Source organism: Arachis ipaensis, chromosome B03 (genome assembly GCF_000816755.2).
Source record: "Arachis ipaensis cultivar K30076 chromosome B03, Araip1.1, whole genome shotgun sequence".
In the NCBI taxonomy this organism is placed as follows: domain Eukaryota; kingdom Viridiplantae; phylum Streptophyta; class Magnoliopsida; order Fabales; family Fabaceae; genus Arachis; species Arachis ipaensis.
Window position 1 is genome coordinate 118,631,121 of NC_029787.2, and position 21,782 is coordinate 118,652,902.

The window sequence follows — 21,782 nt, forward strand, 5'->3', positions numbered from 1 at the left end:
TTATTTTGGGGTTTTGGATAAGGAGCATGAAAAGTAAATGGCAATGAAAATAAACTAACAACTATAAAAGGCTCTTGGCAAGGTGTGAGAACTAGAAGTCCTATCCTAGTTATCCTTCTCAATTGTGATGAGAATTGTTCATTGCTACCACTTAGTTAACCCTCACTGATTGAAGGAAAGTCAAGTGGATGAATCGATTTGATTTCTCAAGTCCTAATCAACTCCTAAAGGAATGACTAGCTTTAGAGGTTTTCAAATCAATTAGCAATCTATCCAATTATCATTCAACAAGGGAGTTAGATAACTCAAGTGTCACTAATTACTCTACCTAAGCCAAGAGATACAAAACCTATACTAAAATCCAACCAAGCATTTCATCAAACACTTGGAAGGCACAAAAGAAAAACATAGTAAATCAACAACAAGAATGAAATCTAACAACAATTATTGAGAAGAATAAACAACAACAATCAAGGAAATCACAATTATCATGAATTACCTCAAATTGCATTATTAAAAGAAAACCAAGGAACAACAATATATCCAAAACAAAATGAAGAATTACAATTATTAAAGCACACATCTAGAAAGAGGAAGAGGAGGAGATTAAGAATTGGTAAATGAAAAGTGAATCAAAGCATGAGTTTAAACCTAGATCTAAGAAGAGAGATTAACCTAAACCTAATCCTAATCCTAGAGAGAAGAGAGAGCTTCTCTCTCTAGAAACTAATTACAAAGATAAAACTAAACTAATTGGTAACTAACACCTAAAAGTGATCAATGATGATCCTCCCTTAATCCTTCATCCTTTTATTCCTTTCCTTTAGCAATTTGGCGCCAAAATGGGTTCAGAAAACCTCTCAAATCGCCAGGCACGTGTTGCATTAATGAGTTCATGTGCCATCATCGGCGCATGCGCGCATGGTACGCGTGCGCGTCCCTAGTCGACCACAATTGTATTGAATTGTTAAAAGGAGTTCAAACTTGCAAGAATATAGATGATGTGGGTGAACACATGTGATTGAACTTTTGAACCCTTACCGGATGTGTATCCGCTCTATTCACTCAAGTGTTTAAGGGTTAATTCACTCAATTCTCTTCTAATCATGTTTTCCAAGATTTGATTTTCTTCTAACAATCAACGTTTATTCAATGCATGCATACATTTATCATGAGGTCTTTCATTTAGGTTGTAATGGGGTTAGGGTCAAGGTAGGATCATTTATGGTCAAGTGGGCTAGGATTTGAGTCTTTGATTAGCATAGACTTTCCCACCTAACCTAATTAATGACCTATACAAATGCGAGCTATTCTAACTACCCATTCTTCACTTTTTTTCTTACATACTCATGCATTTTTTTCATTTCACAACACTTATGCATTGATTCCTTTTTATTGACTTCACTTTGGGGCATTTTGTCCCCTTTTTTTTCTCTTTTTCTTTCATTTTTTTTTTTTTCTTTTCATCATTTTTTTTTCTTTCCCTTATATATATATATTTTTTTCTTTTTCTTTAAACTTTCTTGAAAAACCTCAATGTTTGACTAAGCATTGTTGTGATTGAAAAATTCAAAAAAAAAATTTTTTTTTTCTTAGTTTACCCTTTTCTTTTTCACTCAAAACCAAATTCTTATGCAAAAAGGGGTGACTAAGTTTCACTTAAAACATGATTTCTAATCACAACCACAAACTAAAAGGAGAATATACAAAAGGAGATATGCGAAAATGTATAAAGAAAAATCAAACTGAAATATGGAATCTATCATCCAAAATATCTAAAAGTATCCAAAAGCATCAAAATATCTAAAATCCAAAATAAGCAATAAAAGTATCCAAAGCAAACTAGAAATGCATCAAAATATATACAAAAATGTGCAAAATGAGATAACTAGGCCGAAAAAGAGTTCACCGGTTCCCAAATAATGCTACCGGTGCCCTCCCCACACTTAAGATTAAGCATCGTCCTCGATGCTAAACCGGAGGATCAGTGGGAGGTACAACGATAGGCTCTGGCTCTGACTGTGGCTGTGGGACCGGCTGAGCAACAGGCTGAGGAACAGGCTCCTCCTGAGTCTGAGGTGGCTCTGTAGTGTCAGGGGCATCCTGCTGAGCTGGTGCCTCCGCGTCCTCCTCCTGATGATCCTGCTCATCGGAGGCCGGAGAATCGGGAAGCGGAGGTAGCTCGGCGCCCAGAGAGATAAGGGCCTGGTCCATCCGATCCAAACAGCGTCTGACATGGTGTCGCTCGCACTCTAAGAACCGGAAGAGACGCTGGACCAGGAGATATGTAGGCTCAGGTGCTGCTGGAAGGTCTGTAGATGGTGGAGGAGCTGCGGCTGTAGAAGATGATGGGCCAGCTGCAGGGGCTGGTGGTGAAGGTGTCCCTATGGCAGCCCGAGCCCGAGAGCGGCGGCTAGCAGGTGGCTTCTCATGCACCCAAACACCCCAGGGGATAGTAATCTCCCTGTCATCTGCATCAGCTGGTGGTGGTCGCACATCATCATCTGACCACGGGACATCGGCCAGGGCTGCCATACTCGTGACCAAGGTAGGAAACGGGAGTAGGCCACGAATATGCGCCCGCCACATGCACTGTCGGATAAGTCTAGGGAAGGAGACATCCTTCCCTTCCATAACACACCCGATCAGCAGAAGCATCTCCATGGGGACCTCAGAAAAGTGGGTGGTAGGCAGGACGTAGTGGGCGAAGATCATTTGCCAAGTCTTGGCCTCCCTAGTCAAATGATTGAACAACATCCCCTTTGGCCTGGTGTTGCCCGCATCCATAACCCAAGAAGCCTCCGGTATCCCAATCACGCGCCGAAGCGCCTCATAATCAAAAGTCATGGTGTGGATGGCTATCTCAACTTGATGATGGGCACACTGGTCATGTGGAATGTGCCGGCAATGTAGTGCCTCTCCAATGGCGGCCTCGGTGAGCAGAATCTCTCTACCCCTCACCTGAACTGAATCCAAGGTCGGACGGAAGAAGTTGTAGTAGAATTCCTTCACCCAAGATATATTGATGTCACCCAAGTCCCGGTCAACAAAATCAATACCTAACTCAAGGATCCGACCGTTAATGCGCCGTCTCACATCATTAGGCAGGAGCAACTTCTTCTCAATATTCAGCTTCGTGGTTCGATATCTAGAGAACCGAAGCTCACAGTAGAGATTGGGGAATTTGCCAGGATTGGTAGAAGGCAACTGCTGATTCTCTTTATCCTCGTCCTGCAATGGATTCCGAGCATAATTCTTGTAGATGGAAGGAATGGAGGGGGTAGAGTGTTTTCTCTTTTTGGAGGCGGTGGCTACGGCTTTGCCTTTATCCGACATCCATGGTGGGGTGTCTCCCACCTAGCACTTTTAGTTTAAGTCCTTAAGTTGGACATTTTGAGATGCTTATTGTCATGGTGGCTTATGTTTGTATTCATCCTTGAATCTCCAAGGATCCTTGCTTCTCAATTGGTTGACAGAATTTCCAACCATATTCATCAAACTTGGGTAAAGTTCTACCCAAGATATGAGTCCCCATAGTTGGTCTTTACATAGCGAACCGGGATCCCATATCTTGTGTTCACACCCATCCGTTAATTGAGTTTCATGGTTCTTTCGGATGAGCGGTTGACATAAAGGTGATTGGCACATAGAATTCTCTTTACTCCGCCAATGCTTTCTCCTAGATCCATATAAAGTAATTCTAGTCCCAACATCATCCCTATACCTTGAAGCTTTGACCTCAATGAGCCTAATTCCTAACTTGCAACCACTACACAACTCATTCTTGCTTTTAATTCCACAAAGAGCTCTAAGTTGTCCATCCGTTTCAATCAAACCATATTCAAGTGAGAGATTAAAGCTCAGTGATAGAGATTTTACCCGCTTAAATGTTGTATTGGATGGTGACTTGGGAAGTGGGACTTCCCCACACTTAGACAATGTACGGTCTACTTCCTTGTGCTCTTCTTTGTGAATTTCCACCTCTTGACAAATTTCTTCAATTTCAACCTTTTCCTTTTTACTTGGCTTGGTGTTATCTTCAAGAACTTCATCTTGTTTAATGGGGGACGATTCAATTTTGGATAGAAATTCATTGATGAACAAATTCATTTCTTGGTCAACCTCTTCATATTCTTCAATTTCAATATACACCATGCCCTTCTCATCTTCCTTGGGAGGTTGTGCACACTCTTCTATAATTTCAACTCCATGTCCAATGGGTGAAGATTCCATTGTAGAGAGCAATTTATCTATGATTGAATCCATTTCTTGATAAACTTCTTCCAAGTCTCCATCGACGATATGCCTTGGAGATTGCGCACCCTCCTCAACATCAATATCAAGCTTCTTGGAAGAGTTCTCCATGATGCTACATTCCCTTGGACTTTCAACATCTCCTAAATCTTCAACCACCTCTTCCTTTTCTTCAATGAGCATAGGCTCCTCCAATTGTTCCAACACAAAATTTGACTCCTCCTTTTCCACCGAATTTTCCAATTTCTCATTCATGCTTTGCTCTTCTTTTGACTTTTCACATGTGGTCACGGAAGTACCTTGAGTATTCAAGCATTGGTGGGCTAAAGTGTGCACCACTTTGGTCAAGTTGGTCACAAATTCAAGTGTATCCCGCTTCATGGCTTCTTGTCCTTGGAGTAACAAAGTGAGAGGATCGTCTATTGGGGCTTGGGGTGAATAGGAAGGTTCATTATTTTGGAGAGAGGGTTCATAGTTGGAAGGTGGTTCTTCTTGGTAAGGGTATGGAGATGATGAGTATTGAGGTGGTTCTTGGGAGTAATCTTGATATGGTTGTGGTGATTCTAGAGGTTCTTGCTCATAATGGTCAGAAAAATATGGTATGGATGATTGGTTATATGATGGATATGGATCATAGGGTGGTGCTTGGTGGTGAAAGGCTTGTGAGAATGGTTGAGGTTCATGTTGAGGGTGAGAGTCATAGGCATATGGTGGCGGTGCTTGGAAGTCACAAAGTGATTCACCATAGCCATTGGATTGACATGCATTAGGATGAGAATTATACCTATAAGTGTCCGGAGGTTGATGCCAATAGGAGTGATCAATTCCTTGAGGCTCCTCCCATCTTGGAGTGTTCCATCCTTGGTACATGTTAGCATTGAAGTTCACATTCCCTACAACACAATTAGAGCCAAACTCATAGCCAAAGTGAGAATTCATTATGGAAAAACAAAATAAAACTAACAAAATCTAGTAAACAAGCAAAAGACAAACTATTTACACTATTCACATATGTACAATAACCAATAACATAACACCATTGCAGATCCCCGGCAACGGCGCCATTTTGACGATTGGATTTTTGACGGTTTAGAATTTCAAAAACTAGAATTCACCAAGACAAGGCTTAAAAAGCATGTTTTTTTACACTTAAGCACAATCATGGAAGAGATAACAAAACCATGCTAATTCTTAGGCTAAATGTGACAAAAGGTTATCAAAATGTTCTAAATTCAAGGCAAAACAAACCGTCAAATTGGGGTTTGTCAATATCACCTGCTACTTGTTATACTTGCTACTTGCACTATCTGCTCATTACTTGTGCGTGAACTTGTTTGGTTGCTTGTTTCTGTTGCATTATAAATGATGGAGGAATGGAGGAAATGGAGAAACAGTTGGGTGTCAGGTTAGGATTGAAATTGAGTAAGTTAGGTAGATTTAGAACACATATCCCTGTTTATGGCTTCTGTTTAGTAATTAAGTTGGATAACTGAATAACGGAGTTCTAGGATTGCCTATGGCATTCTCAGGACCTTATTTATTATATGCGTGACACTTTTACCATGCTAAGAACCTCCGGTTCTCATTCCATATTGCATTGTTGTTTTTCAGATGCAGGTCGAGAGGCTCCTCGCTAGGCGTCTGGATCCTGGGAAGCAAAGTAGTCCTAGGGTGTATTTTGGTTTTCTGTTTGTATATATGTATATATGTATTTAGCTTACTCTCCAAGTAACTTATGTATGCGGCTCCTCTTAGAGGTTGAGGGAGAGATAGGAGTTTTTCTTTGGTATTTTGGTGTATTTTGGGGATACTTATGTATGTTTATATGTATATGTATATATATATCCTCTGGCCAGCCTTAGCTTCGCGGGCTGAGTCAGGAGCTAGTTATGCTGTTTCCTTGACTTTCCTTTATGTTTTTGCTTATCTTTATCATGTTCCTATTAGGTATCTTAGCACGCAAGTAATCATTTCTGTTGAGCATTGCGCTTTTCATTTTGCGATTTTTGTTTACCGTTTTGTCTCAAGGCTCCTAGTATATTACCCTCTTCTCTATTATGTATTTATTTTGTTGTTTAGAGGTCCATAACACCACACTACCTCTGTTCTACGACTTAAGCGTAAAATTCTGTGTAGTAGGGTGTTACATTTCTTGCATATACCATTTAATTTTTGGGGACAATGACTGTTAAAATCGTCATAATTAACAAAAAAAAATTACCGTTTTAATTAAAGTTTTTTGTAGTAAAACATTTTTGTAATGAACATAGTATCAGTGACGAATTCAGAAAATTTTGACAGTTGGGCAAAATATACATAGTATAATAATAATTTTTTATTATTGTATTATGATATTGTAAAATATGATTACTCTTTAAATTATCTAACCAACAAATTAAAAAACTAAAACAATAAATCAAAATAATAACAAATAATTTATAATTCCATCCTTCTTGGTTTCATATTTTAAAAAGATTGAATAATATTTTTATTTTTAATACAATCAAATATCTCTTTTTTAATATATGTACAAAACAATCATTTAAAAAGGTGAAGAATAAAAGAACAATATCCGAAATTCCTAATTCAAAATAAGTCGATACACACAATCAACAAGTCACTTAAATTAATTTTTAACAACAATATAGAGTGAAGAACAGAAGAATAATATCCTAAATTTCCAATTCAAAATAAGTCAATACAAAGTTACACAAACAATTAACAAACAAAACAATGAAAGTATCAAGTATGATACCAATTTAGCAAGACTCTAAACAAATTACTAAATCTAAGAAATGAAACAAGAAGGTCACAGATCAATGAATGTACCAAAATTGCAAGACTTCAGGAGGCAGCAACAAGCAGCAATGTGGTGCCCAGCAGGCAATAAGAACAACCAAACTTACTCAAGAGGCTGAAGAGTCGAAGAGGTGCGATGCGGACAACGCCTGAAGTAACAGGAAATTGGAGATGACGGAGTGACGAGAGACGAAGTGGCGTGATACAAAGTTGGAGTGGTGAGATACATCGGCAAAGAGGAACGCAGTGTTAGGAAATTATTTTAATTTCCTATTTTGTTTGTGGGCAATACATATTATTAATTATAATCACAAATTATGCTATTTCAAATTAAATGACTTATATAATGGTGATCTCATTTATTGTTATAAATGCTAAATTGAATAAGTCGTTATTACTTTTGATTTGGAATTAAATGAGAATAAAATTGGATATTATCTTTTGTTCCTTAGATAATTATCTTTTGGATTTTAGATATATTATCTTTTGGACTTTAGATACTATTTTATTTGGGTTTTAGGGTTTAATGGGTGCCATGCTCAAATATAAATAGGCCTTCAGGGTTTCGGTCCCCAATATACCAAAAGTCGCCTTTGTTGCTATTTCCCCATCAAAAGAGTTGCAATTCAGCCGCCTAGGAATACAGAAGGCTTTGGTTGAGGAAGATCGAAAGAACCACAAGATTGAGACAATCCTTCTATCAATATCTGATCTCTAATTCCTGATTTCTATGAGTAAAGGAGCGCTTCCGCATTATGATATATTTTGGTGATTCAATATGGATGATCTGGGTTATTGAAATTAATTTATTCCAACAAGAGGCGTTTGTGCCATAATGATGCCGAATTCTCATTTAGTTTTCATGTTGTTACCTGTTTGCAGTATTTCATTATTATAGGAATTTAGGTCAAGCGTATATAGATTATCCACCAAATGACCAGAGCAAATATTATTCGAATTATAAAAGAGACTGACTTTATTATCTCCGAATGAACAAAAATAACCTGATTTGTCCAAACGAGAAACAGAAATCAAATTCCGTCTAAATGACGGTACATAAAATGTCTCTAATAAATCTAAGTAAAATCCACTCGTGGAACATAATCTAAAGGTTCCTATAGCTTCGACTGCAACTATACTGCCGTTTGCCACATAGATATATCTTTCAGCATCACTTGGCGGTCGGCTCCACAGGCAACCCTGCATAGTAACACTTACATGAGTATTAGCAGCAGAATCTATCCACCAAGTATCAATAGGTGCATAACTTAAACTAGCCTCAGAACAAATGAAAGTAAGAATTATACCCTTCTTTACACACCAGGTAGCATATTTGATACAATCCTTCTTCATGTGTCCCACCTTCTTACAGAAAAAATAAGTTGAAACTTGATCCTATTTTTTATCCTTTTTCTACTGAGAAGGCACATCCGCAGTAGTATCACGCTTTCTTTTATATTGAGAAGATGAAGCCATGTGAGCACTTTCAGTCTTATCTTGCTGTAGCCTTTCTTCTTCTTGCACACAGTGAGATATAAGCTCATTTAAAGACCAAGTGTCCTTCAGAGTGTTATAACTCACTTTGAATTGCCCAAAGTGTGCAGGAAGGGAAATCAAAATGAAATGCACGAGTAAATCTTCAGACAACTCTAACTTTAGTGCTTTCAATTTTGAAGCAAGATGAGACATTTCCATAATGTACTCCGTTATGTTCCCTTTACCTTTATACCTCATGGAGACAAGTTTGCTCAAAAGACTACTTGCCTCCGCCTTTTCATTCTTAGTAAAGAATTTTTCAACATCCTTTAAGAACTGTTTGGCATCTTTATCCTCAGTAATTGAGCCCCGAAACGCTTCAGGAATTGAGCGTTTCATGATCATAATGCTCATTCGATTGGATCTCTCCCGCTTCTCTATTTTAACCTCATTAAGGCTTTTCGGAGTGGAAGTAGGTTTCTCCTCTCGAAGAGCTATATCTAGATCGATACAACCGAGGACAATCTCCACGGTATCCTTCCAAACTTTAAAGTTTGTACCATTCAACATAAGAATACTGCTAATTTGCGCAGAAACATTGATAGCTAAAACCATAGTTTCTGGATTAGAACAAAAAGAGCATGCAGTAAATATTAGTTAAATAAAAAAAAATCCATATTGAGATATGTAGAACATTAATTTTCAATCTTTGGATAGAAAAATTAACTGTAAGTGATACTCTCATTGTAGTAATCAAATATTGTCAAAATTCCTGTCACACATTAAGCCTTTCTTTAGACCGACTTAATGCACACATGGAAACTTAAACTTTGCAACCTATTTATTACCGCATATATTTTCTATTAATTGGTCAAACAATAATCTTTCTTTGGGCCAATTATTGACCGCATAATTAATAAAAAATAAACAAAAGTGTGTAATACTTATTATTTGGCCAAACAATAAACTTTCTTTGGGCCGATTATTGTCCACATAAATAATAAGCATTACTTTATTCTTTATTTGTTACCCAAACATGTATTTACCATCAATATGGGTATGTAATTCGGCCAAATATAGACCTTTCTTTTGGCTGATCAATATTTGCATGAATTACATATCACTATATTCCTAATGTTTTGAATGAATCAATTTTCACAAAAGAGACTACTTTAGCAGCATAATGTTTAATCAATTTATTCCAAAATCAAATCCAGGTTAGTGGGTATAATAATCCTTATATTCTAAGAGGATAATCCATTAATTTTATATTAAATTAAAGGTATACACATAATTAAAAAAAAATGAGACAATTTTAATTTAATAATATTCCATCAATATTTATTTATCAAAATAATTTTTATGAGCATCATCTCAAAAGAAAAAGAAATAACCGAACACAGAACATATCCATCANNAGCACAAAAAGCACAAAAAATTTCAAATGTATACGACGTACGCATATACATATATTAATTCAAAAGGAATCATAAACTGAATATTTTGATGGCTAAATTATGGATGACTCTGATATCACTTGTTGGAATAAATTAATTTCAATAATTCAGATCATTCATATTAAATCACCAAAATATATCATAATGCGAAAGCGTAACTTTACTCATAGAAATCAGGAATTAGAGATCAGAGATTGATGGAATAATTGTCTCAATCTTGTGGTTCTTTCGATCTTCCTCAACCAAAATCTTCTGTATTTCTAAGTGGCTGAATTGCAACTCTTTTGATAAAGAAAGAGCAACAAAGGCGACTTTTGGTATATTGGAGACCGAAACCTGAAGACCTATTTATATTTGAACATGGCACCCATTAAACCCTAAATCCCAAATAAAATAGTATCTAAAGTCTAAAAGATAATATATCTAAAATTCAAAAGATAATTATCTAAGGAACAAAAGATAATATCCGGTTTTATTCACATTTAATTTCAAATCAAAAGTAATAATGACTTATTCAATTTAGCATTTATAACAATAAATGAGATCACCATTGTATAAGTCATTTAATTTGAAATAACATAATTTGTGATTATAATTAATATATGTATTACTCACAAACAAATTAGGAAATTAAAATAATTTTCTAACACGCAGAAGTGCAAAACGGGAACGGGAGTGGAGGCGTGGAGCAGCGATGCAAGGAGAAATATCGAACAGCAGCGACGCAGGTGTTGAAGAAGCTTGACGGGGAGAACGCCAGAACGTGGCAGTGTCGAGTAACATTAGCGACAGTGAAGCTGGCGAGAGTGGCGGCAGTAAGTCTGGAGGCTTGGAGTGGGGCAGAGCTGCAGAGAAAGAAAATTGAAGAAAAGAAAAAAAGGGTTAGAAATTTGAGGATGGGTCAAAATTAGATTTGTAGCGGGGGCAACTAACTTTTATTATTGAAAGTTATTAAGTAATATTTAAAATTTCACTAGAACACTTGTCCCACTTTTATATGAGTTAATCCGTCCCTGCTTAGTATTGATCACAAATTAGAGCATTGATGTACATTTGAAATCAACATTTTAAATGGCTTCTGAATCAAATAATAGGAGGAGAATGCTTTGCATATGAATTTTTTTATTGGTCTTATATTAAAATACTTTTTTTAGGTCAATAAAGATCAAGTTTTAGATCTTTAGATTATAGAAATTTTGATACCATATTATCAAATTACTTCTACTAAAAAATTAAACTGATAAAAAAATATAAATATTTATATCTCTGACATTTTCATTTCACAACATTATTTTCAAAAAACAATAATAGGATCATTTAAATTCTAAGACTAATTAAAGCATATAACAATAATAAAGTAAAGATTGTAATTAAAATCAATATACATCCCAAATGGATGGTTTAAATCACTTTTTGGCCGGTCTTTCTCTAATTCTTTAATTGTTTAAGTATTTTTTCATTTTATATTTCAAAATGAACAAGCTTATAACAAAGCATAACTTCTAGCTATGGCAAATAAAAAAACTTTTGATATAATTAATATAACAAAAACTGTATGAGGTCAATAGTTTTTAGTAATCTTGGCCATCATTTGACTAGTAAAATTATCCTCAACAAATAAATTTTACTAATTAATTTGTATAAATTATAGAAAATATGAGTACAAAATGTATCGATTCTTATATACAAATACCTGCAAATATGAGTCTAAACTAATGATGGCCAAATATTAGTCTAAAATATTATAGTATCACAATTATTACTCCATTTATTGGGCAACCATTTCGTCAATACATTCATCCTTTATAAAAATGTGATTAGAGAAGGAAGTTAGAGAGAAGGTGAAAGCAAAGATTGAAGGGGGAGGGGTGATGTTCATCTATTGATCTGAGATGGAGCTAGAATCCTCAACCTCTAACAACACGGTGGAGTTTTCTTATATACACATGTGTAAAGGGTTGAGTCTAACTAATTGAAGCTTTTAGAGATTAGGCTAAAAATGTGTAACCAACTTTCTACTCTACTATATTTATAATTTTTATATCAGTAACATTCTCCCTTAAGCTGCATTTTAAGATAAAATGACAACTTACTAAGCAAGTCCTATCACGTGACTGTTATGCCTATTGCCTAATTAGGATAGTTGCTAAATTAAAGGTGATTAGTGGCAATGTAACCTACTTAGTTATAGCTTGTACATATATATATTGGTACTATTTGTTTTCAAAATAAACAAGAAGGTTCGCCGTTCAACATTTGTATGCCCCTGTTTCTTTCTTCTTGGTAACCTTTCATTCTTTTTCATTCATTGTTGATGTGCTCTCAAAGCTTCAGTGCTTTATCCTGGTACGGTGAGCTTTTCTGCCCTTCTCTTTTCCTTCCTTTTCACAACTCTCCAACAGAAATTGCTGGAAGTGCATCGCCTCCCTTTTCTACAATTGTGCAAGACAATGACTCCGATCAACAAATAAGCGAAGGAAAGATTTCGATTTGTTCAATTTGTGGTAACTCCATGGTAGACTCTGTTCCCAGCGATGGTGCTTCTCCAGGGTTCGATGTTCACACTCTATCTCATCTCCTCAATCAACTCATGCACTTGCAGTCGCACTTGAATCGTAAAAGTGTGAATCCTCTTTCTGATCCCTCAAGTGTATTCTTTCTTCATCCAAGCGAAAATCCTGGGGTTTCAATTATTTATGTGAAATTGGATACCAAGAACTATAATGAATGGTCCAGAGCGATGTTAATTGCGATAAAATCTAAGAATAAGCTTGGCTTTGTGGATGGCACATTACCAAAACCTAGTGTAGATGATCCTAATTTTTTAGCTTGGGACAAGTGTAATACCTTTGTTGTGGCATGGATTCTTCAATCCTTGAGTAATGAAATTTCAAGAAGTGTCATTTGGAATGATATAGCTGTGGATATCTAGAATGATTTGAGGCATCGCTACTATCAAGGTGATATCTTTAAGATTGCAGAATTGGAAGAAAAATTGTTCTCTTTGAAGCAGGGGGATTCAAGCATCACTGCTTACTTTACAAAATTGAAGGCTATTTGGGAAGATATTGAAAATTTTAAGTCTATTCCTCTTTGTGTAGCATGTGATTCCACGTATGTTTGTGGGTTGGAAAAGCTTCGAATTCAGAAAAAGGAGACTTATACTGTTCGATTCCTTAGGAGACTAAATGAGCAATACCACAATGTTTGTTCTCAAGTCATGCTTGCTAAACCTCTTCCAGATGTTAATGAAGTCTTTTCTTTGCTCACACAACAAGAGAGACATTTGAATTTGACTGACGAAAATGTACATGATCCACAAATCGTGCTCACTGCTGCAAATTTTGATAGCTTCGTTAATCGTGACGGTAATTCAAGATTCAATTCTCGTGGTAGGGGTGGGTCTGGAAGAAGCAATAGAGGGAGGGGTTGAGGTAGTTTTGGTAGAGGCTACCCTAAAATCTGCTCATTTTGCAATAAGGCTGGCACTTGGTAGATGTTTGCTACCAAAAACACGGGTTCCTTCCCCATATGAAGCAGCAGCATAGAAGCGCTAGCATCAACATGGCCGCAGAAAAGAAATGTGATGACAAGAGCAGTTCAAACTCAACTCAACTGGCAGATCCAACTAGCTCTACAGTGACATCGTCTCTTGAACAAAGGCAACTCCTTATGTCTATCCTCCAACAAGAAGACACTCAGCCTCAAGGTGCCAACACAGCTCCTCACTCAATCAATCTTTCCAACACCTCAGGTAACTTTTATGCTTTGTCAATGAGCACACATATTTCTTACTTGCTTACAATAAAATTTTTTTTTCAAAATCTTGGATTGTGGACACAGGAGCCACTGACCATGTTACTCACACCATATCAAATTTTACAAGTTATAGACACATCAATCCTGTTTTAGTTAAACTTCCTAATGGCTCGTAAATTATAACACAAATAATTGGCACCATTTTTGACCTATTTCTCACCAATGTATTGTATATTCCTTCATTCAATTTTAATCTCATTTCAGTTTTAAAATTAACTAAAATTTTGCATTGTAAGTGTTCTATAACTGACTCAAGGTGTGAGATTTAGAAATTGAATACCTAAAAGATGATTGGCACAGCTGAGGTGAATCAAGGACTTTACATGCTCAAACTGCCTGCAAATCAGAAATTGGTTTCTCCTCCAACTCAAGTTATATCACACATAGCACAAATAGACATAGCACATGGATTAGATAATAAAAAAGTTTTGTGGCATTTTAGACTAGGACACATGCCACAAGATAGGATGCATAGCATTCAAAAACTACACCCATTCATTCATTGTAAAAGCAACATCATACCATGTGATTCTTGTCATTTTTCAAGACAAAGGAAATTGCCATTTATTGACAGTGTTACAGAAATAAAATGTTGCTTTAATCTTATTCACGTGGATATATGGGGACCCATTGCTACTCCTTCTATTAATGATTACAAGTATTTTCTTACTATTGTGGATGAAAAAAGTAAATTTATATGGATATTTTTTTTGAAACTCAAATCAGAGGCAGGTTCCCTTTTACAAGCTTTTGTTAATTTGATTTTAACTCAATTCGGAAAAACTATAAAATGCATAAGTGATAATGGATCTGAATTTCATCTTAAAACCTTTTTTTATTCCAAAGGCATACAACATAAAACTAGTTGTGTTGAGACTCCACAATAAAATGGTGTTGTGGAAAGGAAACATCAAACCATTCTCAACACAGCTAGAGCCCTCATATTTCAATCCAATATTCCTAAAATTTTTTGGCATTTTGCTGTTAGCCATGCTGTCCATCTTATCAATCGAATACCTAGTAAAAAATTGCATGAAAAATCTTCATTTCAAATTTTGTTTCATGAATTACCTAATCTAAAAAATTTGAAAGTGTTTGGGTGTTTAGCTTATGCTTCTATTTTAACTGCTAATCGAAGAAAATTAGATAGCAGAGCTAGAAAATGTATATTTTTGGGATTTAAACAAGGAACCAAAGGATACATTCTATTTGACCTGAATTCTAGAGAAATTTTTATTTCAAGACATGTACAATTTTATGAGCTTCATTTTCCATACAAGTTCAAAGACAATAACTCAAGCTCCCAACATGTATCACATACATGCATACCATCTCACAACATTAATAACCTTGATTTATTCGCAATAGATCTTGAGCCACAACATATTACACACACTCCCACACATACTCCACACGTTATCATGGAACATCCCATGCCTTCCCTTACACAAGCACCAAGCACCGCCTCACACACTTCAGGCACAACACTGCATGATATACAAGATTCACAAACATCTTTAGCATATTCATAAAATGTACAACTGGCTGACATTACACCACACACACATATGGCACCGAGAAGGACCACTGGAGAGAGAAAACCCCCTTCTTATTTGCAGGATTATCATTGCATGCTCCTGTCCACATCCACCAAAGCTCAAGTGCCAACCACACACAGGTATCCACTCTCTGAGGTAGTAGATTATGATGCTCTTTCGCAAAATCATAAATGTTTTGCACTACATCTCTCATCCGACCCCGAACCAAGATCCTATCAAGAGGCTGTGGTGCACGAATGTTGGAGAATAGCCATTCAAGATGAACTTTTGGCTCTTGAGAACAATAGAACTTGGCGTCTAGTTAATTTACCAATTGAAAAGAGACCCATTGGCTGTAAATGGGCATTCAAGACAAAGTACAATCCTGATGGTATAGTAGAGCGCTATAAAGCGCGATTGGTTGTGCAGGGATTCACTCAGAGGCCTGGCTTCGATTTTATCGACACGTTCAGCCCCGTAGTAAGGATGACCACTCTACGAATATTACTTGTTGCCACGAGTAGAAACTAGTTCCTTCATCAGCTGGATGTCAACATAGCGTTTTTACATTGAGACTTATCCGAAGAAGTTTACATGCGAGTGCCACCAGGTCTTGATGCTCTAAAAGGAAAAGTCTGCAAGTTGGAACGATCCTTATATGGACTAAAACAAGCAAGTAGAATGTGGAATTTGAAGTTGAGTGGAGTGCTACAAAGAGAAGGTTTTGTTCAGTCAAAACATGATTACTCTCTATTTACTAAAGCCACCAAGAATGGATTCACAACAATTCTAGTTTATGTAGATGATAAACACCAATTTTGTGGTTTATCTTGTGCTTATTTTGGGGGATTTTATCACCTTTTCTCACATTTATTCAATGAAATAGCATGATTTTGTAATTCTCCCTGAAATTATGCTCAAGTGTAAAAAATGCTTTGTAGGCCTCTAAGTTGGTAATTTTAACTCATTTTAATTCCATTCGATGCCTTGATGTGTTTGTTGAGTGATTTCAGGTTCATAGGGCAAGTATTGGATGGAAGAAATGAGGAGAAAAACATACAAAGTGCAGAATGCATGAGGAAACAAGAATTGTGAATGCATCGATGGGCGCGCAAGCGTACAAGGCGCGCGCATGCAGAAGTGACATCGCATAGTGACACGCACGCGCACATGGCGCGTACGCGCAGATGAGAAAAATGGCCAAACGACGCGCACGCGCACATGGCACGTACGCGCCGTTACTCGCACGTGACCCACTTAAAGGCAAAACGCTAGGGGGCGATTTCTGAGCTACCCAGGCCCAAATCCAACTTGTTTATGAGTGTATTTCATGCAGAATTTAAGCCCAAGAAAAGGGAGAGCAATTGTTTGTAGTATAGCATCATGTAGGTTAGTTTCTAGAGAGAGAAGCTCCCTCTTCTCTCTAGAATTAGGATTTCTAGGGTTAATTTAATCTTAGATCTAGTTTCACTTTCATGTTCTCATCTTGTTTTCTTTACAATTTCATGCTTCTACTCTTGATTCTCTTAGTTTGTAGTGTTAATTCTACTTTTATGTCTCTTTTGTGATAATGAACTCTTGTTGGATTTGAATCTTTTCTTTAATGCAATTTAATGTTTGATGTTCTTCTATTGTTGATTTGAGTCGTGATCTTACTTTCCTTGCAATTGGTAGTTGGTAGATTTTATTATTCTTGCAAATTATGATGTTTACTTTTATTGCACTCTAGATGCATGTTTGATGAAATGTTTTCTTTAGTTTTTGAGTAATTTTCTTTACTCTTGGCCTAGGCTAAGGGAATTGGGTATAATGAATTTGGTGATTTGCGAACCTTTGGTGATCAATTTGATACCCATTGACACTAACCCACTACTAAGTTAATTAGTAGATAGGTTGGGACTTATGGGTTGATGTGATCAAATCTATTTGACGTAATTCAAGCTTAGGAGTAGACATTACGTACTTAAGGCTTTTGGAAAGTAGACTTAATAGGTTGGTCCCTCATAATTATCAATATTTGGTTTGTTGACAAGGATGGTGATCCCAATTACCTATGTCTAGCCAAGAGTTCTTTCCTTTATTTTATTAGTTCTTGTTGTTTAATTTCTTGTCATTTATTTTTCTTGTTAATGACCAAATCAAACCCCCTTGCATTTTCATAGCCAATAATTGAGCACTTCATTGTAATTTCTTGTGAGACGACCTGGAGTCTAAATACTTCGGTTATAAATTCATTGGGGTTTGTACTTGTGACAACCCAAATTTTTGATGTGAGAATTGTTTGTTGGTTTGGAGCTATGCTTACAACGAAGTCCTTATTTCTATAAGAGAAATTCTAGACCATCGAGCAAATCTCATCTATCAAAATGGCGCCGTTGCTGGAGAATTGCAATGGTGCTATATTGTTGGCTATTGTATATATTGTGAATAGCTTGATTTTTGGCTTGTTTGTTAGTTTTTGCTAGTTGTAGGATTTTGCTCTCTTTGTTTCTTATTAGTATTTGTTTTTATTTTTTCTTGACACTATGAATTCTCATCCCTTTGGCTATGAGTGTGGCTCTAACTATATTGTAGGAGACGGAAATTACAATGGTAACATGCATCAAGGAAGGAACAACCAAAGGTGGGAGGAGCCTCAAGCATTTGATCAACCTCCATGGCAACAACCTCCACCAATGTACTATGAGCAAGAACCACTCCAAGATGCATATCAATCTAATGTATGTGATGACCCTCATTGTGGTTGTCAATCACAAGCATCATATGCATATGATCCCCCTCCTCAATATAAACCTCTACCATACTCACAAGCCTCATACCACCATTCACCTCCATATGACCCCAACCCATATCCATCATATCAACCACCATATCAACCATACCTAGAGCCACCACCATTCCAATACCAATACTCCCATGGACTACAAAGTCCACACACACCACCTCAAGAATTTCACCAATATGAACCACCTTCCAATTACAACAACCTTCCCTCAAACAATGAACCCTCTCTTCCACCATCACCTCCCGATGAAGCTCTCATGCTAGAAGTGAGAGATCTCGAATCTCATATCTTAAGGCGACATGAGGAGGATGAAAAGAAGTTTGACGAGTTAATAGCAAAAATGTCTATCATGGTAGAAGCCATTGGCAACATAGTCTCATCCCGCCTAAGCTTGCGCGATCAAGGCACTCCCATTGTTGAATGTGGAGAAGCAACCAAAGAGCTTAGTGAGGGCGTGAATTTGAAGATCCAAGGTGAAGAAGAGGAGTTAAAGCAAGAAATGCAACAAGAGGATGAGGTAGAGATTATTAAACAAGAGAAAGTAGTGGTTGGAGTCTTAGGATATGTTGAGTACGTAGAGGAATCACAAATTGAAGAGTCTTCTTCCATGGAGTTTGAAGTTGATGTTGAGGAGGAGAGTGCATAACCTCCAAGGCACAATGTGATTGAAGAATTGGAAGAAGTGTCCCAAGTAATAGGCCCTCCTATTTATGATGATTCCATACCAACATATGATCCTTTTGAGCTTAAAAAATCCTTCTCCACTATGCTCGGAATTGATGAGGAGGTAGACTTCACTCAACCTCCTATTTATGACTTGAGTGACGGGGAAGAGATAGAAGAATTTGGTGAAGAAGAATGTGAACTTGAGGAGGCTTGGCAAGAGGTAGAGCTTGAAGAACCTTGCCAAGTGGTGGAAACCTCTAGAAGAGGATGGACGGGAGTGGAGCGTGCTTTGTCAAGACAATTGGAAACTCCTCCACCTAGGTTGTCATCTAATCCTTCGTTTGAATGAGTAAAACTTCTAACTCTTAGCTTTATTATCCCACTTGAATATGGTTTTCTTGAGACGGATGGCCAACTTAGGGCGCTTTGTGGACATAAGCATAAGAGGAGGGTGTTTAGTGGTTGGCGTTGTAAATCTAGGCTCATTATGGTTGGAAGCTCAAAATTGAAGAGCATGGATTGGTGTAGTGCTCAATTGAATGGGTCTAGGAGGGTAGTTTAGTGCTTCCATGAGAATTCATCCCTCTTGCCACCCGGAGAAAATCACCATGATCAACTCGAAGACGGGTGTGAAAACAAAGTGTGGGATCTCGGATCGCACAAGGAGGATCAACTTTGGGAGCCTATGGTTTGTGAAGAACCCCATCAAAGCTTGGAGTTATTAACTTTGAATGATGAAGCACAATGGAAGTCCAAGCATTGGTGGATGTTCAAGGATGGATTCAAGCACAAGCCACCTTGATGAGGAGCTCCCCATAAGTCCAACTTAAGGACAATAAACAAAAGTGCTAGGTGGGAGACACCCTACCATGGTAACATCTTTTCATTTTTTCCTTTTGTAAATATTGGTAAAATAGGTTTAATTCCTTATTTTGATTACTTAGTTGAGTTTATTTGGGAGTCTAGTAGGTTAAATAAGGTTTTATGATGTTTTGGTAGCTGTTTGGAGGTTTGGAATGCTTGGTTTGGTGCAAAAATATAGAAAAATTTTGAAAAAAATAGAGCACCATCCACGCGCACGCGTGCTTCACGCGTACACGTGAATTAAGCAATTTCGACCACCCACGCGCACGCGTCATGCACGCGTACGCGTGGATTGAATTCTCCCACTTCCCAGCCATTTTTCCGAGAGTTGTGCCTGCACTGTGCGCGTTTTGTGCCTCTCGCACAAGGCTATGCATGCGTACGCGCACCTCATGCGTACGCGTCACTCTCGAAATAACCTATCGACGCGCACACGTGCCTCACGCAAATGCGTCGCTGCCATTTCATCAATCCACGCTTACGCGTACATGACGCGCACGCGTGGATTGCCCTGTTTCACCCACCTTCTTTTCTTCTCTTCTTTCCATTTCTTTCTTTCCTCTCTTCTCTTTCCACCCTTCAATCATCATCCAACACTACCAAACACCATCCATAACCACTTTTTTTAGTTAGTTAGTTAATTGTTTAATTAGTACATTTTCATTTTGTTTTCTATTTTTCTTTATAAGTGTTGGATTATTAATATTGTCTACTGTTTCTTGCTGCTGATTATTGATGAGATGTTATTTTAACATCATTATTTTTAATTTTTATTGTTGGATTTAATTGTTGAGGTTATATTTTGTAGCTTGATTTTGAGTTTTCATGTTTAACATTTGTGAGCACCAAGTGAATGTTACATTGCCTTTAAGCTTCTTAACTCTTTTGAATTGCATGTTTTGGCCACCATGCATTCATCATCTATTGTTAGACAATTGTATATTATCATTGCATTTTTTTAGGTGATGCTTGTTTATGGTTTACCCTTATTCACATCACTTATTTCATGCATTGAGATTGTAGAATTGCGAAATTGGATCGAAAGCTTACATAGTGACATATTTTTGAGCTTTGTAAAGCTTTGTGGGCCATGCTTGCTATGTGATTGATTTTTACTTCTATCTTCATTTTCCTAAGTTCCATAGCATCCATGTGTTTCACCTCTATGTCACTTAGGTGTTGCAACAACTTCAATATGTGTCATTGATTGTTGTGTGAGTTTCATATACCATTTTGTTCACTAAGTCTACCTACACATCAATCAATGTCCATGCATTATCCAATTTCACAATTGCTTGATTAATTGCTTGAATGCTTTCATGCCTCTTCACTACTTGTGTGGTTGACTTAACCTACAAGTATTTTGAAGTATTTCAAGCACACTAAAATGAGTGAAATGTGTGTCTTCTTTTGTATAATTGTGACATGGTTTCTAAATACTAGAGTGTGAGTTCTAAACCGCATGCAAGTTAGGACCCACACACTTATTTTTCATTAATGTCACACTAATTCACTCACTCAATTCTAGTGATTTACCTCATTCCAACAATCCATGCTTCCTTGCTTGTGCATTTACTTGTCTTATTATCTCCTGCTTTCTATGTTCAGGATGAATCATCATAAGCAAAAACGGAAGTGGGAGAAGAACATGCAGCATCAGTTGACCTACCAGCTGAAGGTAGCAACTAGGAAAGTCGCCGTACCCCCTTGCTCATCTTTGGCTGCACTGAGGACGGTGCAAACTTTTAAGTGTGGGGAGGTCATTTGACCGCTCGGCATTTTTGGGTGACAAGTTTCTAATCCAACACTTTTGCATTTTATTTTTAGGTCTTTTAGGATTTTTGGTTGCATTGCATATGTATATATTAAGCTTAGTCAAAACCATGATATTTTTCAAGGATTTTATCTATAGGGCACCCCAATTGATTGAAAAAAAATTTAGAACTTGCTTGAATTATACAATTGTGGATCATGTTTTTGAGCTAAGAACACAAGCATGTGATATTTGAGCCTAATTGTGTGGCAACATCATATAGCCACTTATTTTCATTCTTGTGTGCATCATTCTCTTTCTATGATTGTAATTTTTGATTTGTTTAATTCTATATGTCCATTATTCTATGT

At 37.0% G+C, this 21,782-nt stretch overlaps 1 protein-coding gene across 1 annotated transcript; it reads left to right on the forward strand.

The window, feature by feature from the left end:
• Positions 12,499 to 13,419, forward strand: LOC107633653. The gene is made up of 2 exons (XM_016337260.1): positions 12,499 to 12,792; positions 12,919 to 13,419. The coding sequence occupies exons 1-2, from the start codon at positions 12,499 to 12,501 to the stop codon at positions 13,417 to 13,419; spliced, it is 795 nt and encodes a 264-aa protein (XP_016192746.1).

Bases quoted from the DNA above. Each gene is read 5' to 3' on its own strand.
- LOC107633653 (XM_016337260.1), top strand. From the start codon at position 12,499: ATGGTAGACTCTGTTCCCAGCGATGGTGCTTCTCCAGGGTTCGATGTT. The intron at 12,793-12,918 runs GTAGATGATCCT...GTGGATATCTAG, and splicing joins GCACATTACCAAAACCTAGT to AATGATTTGAGGCATCGCTA.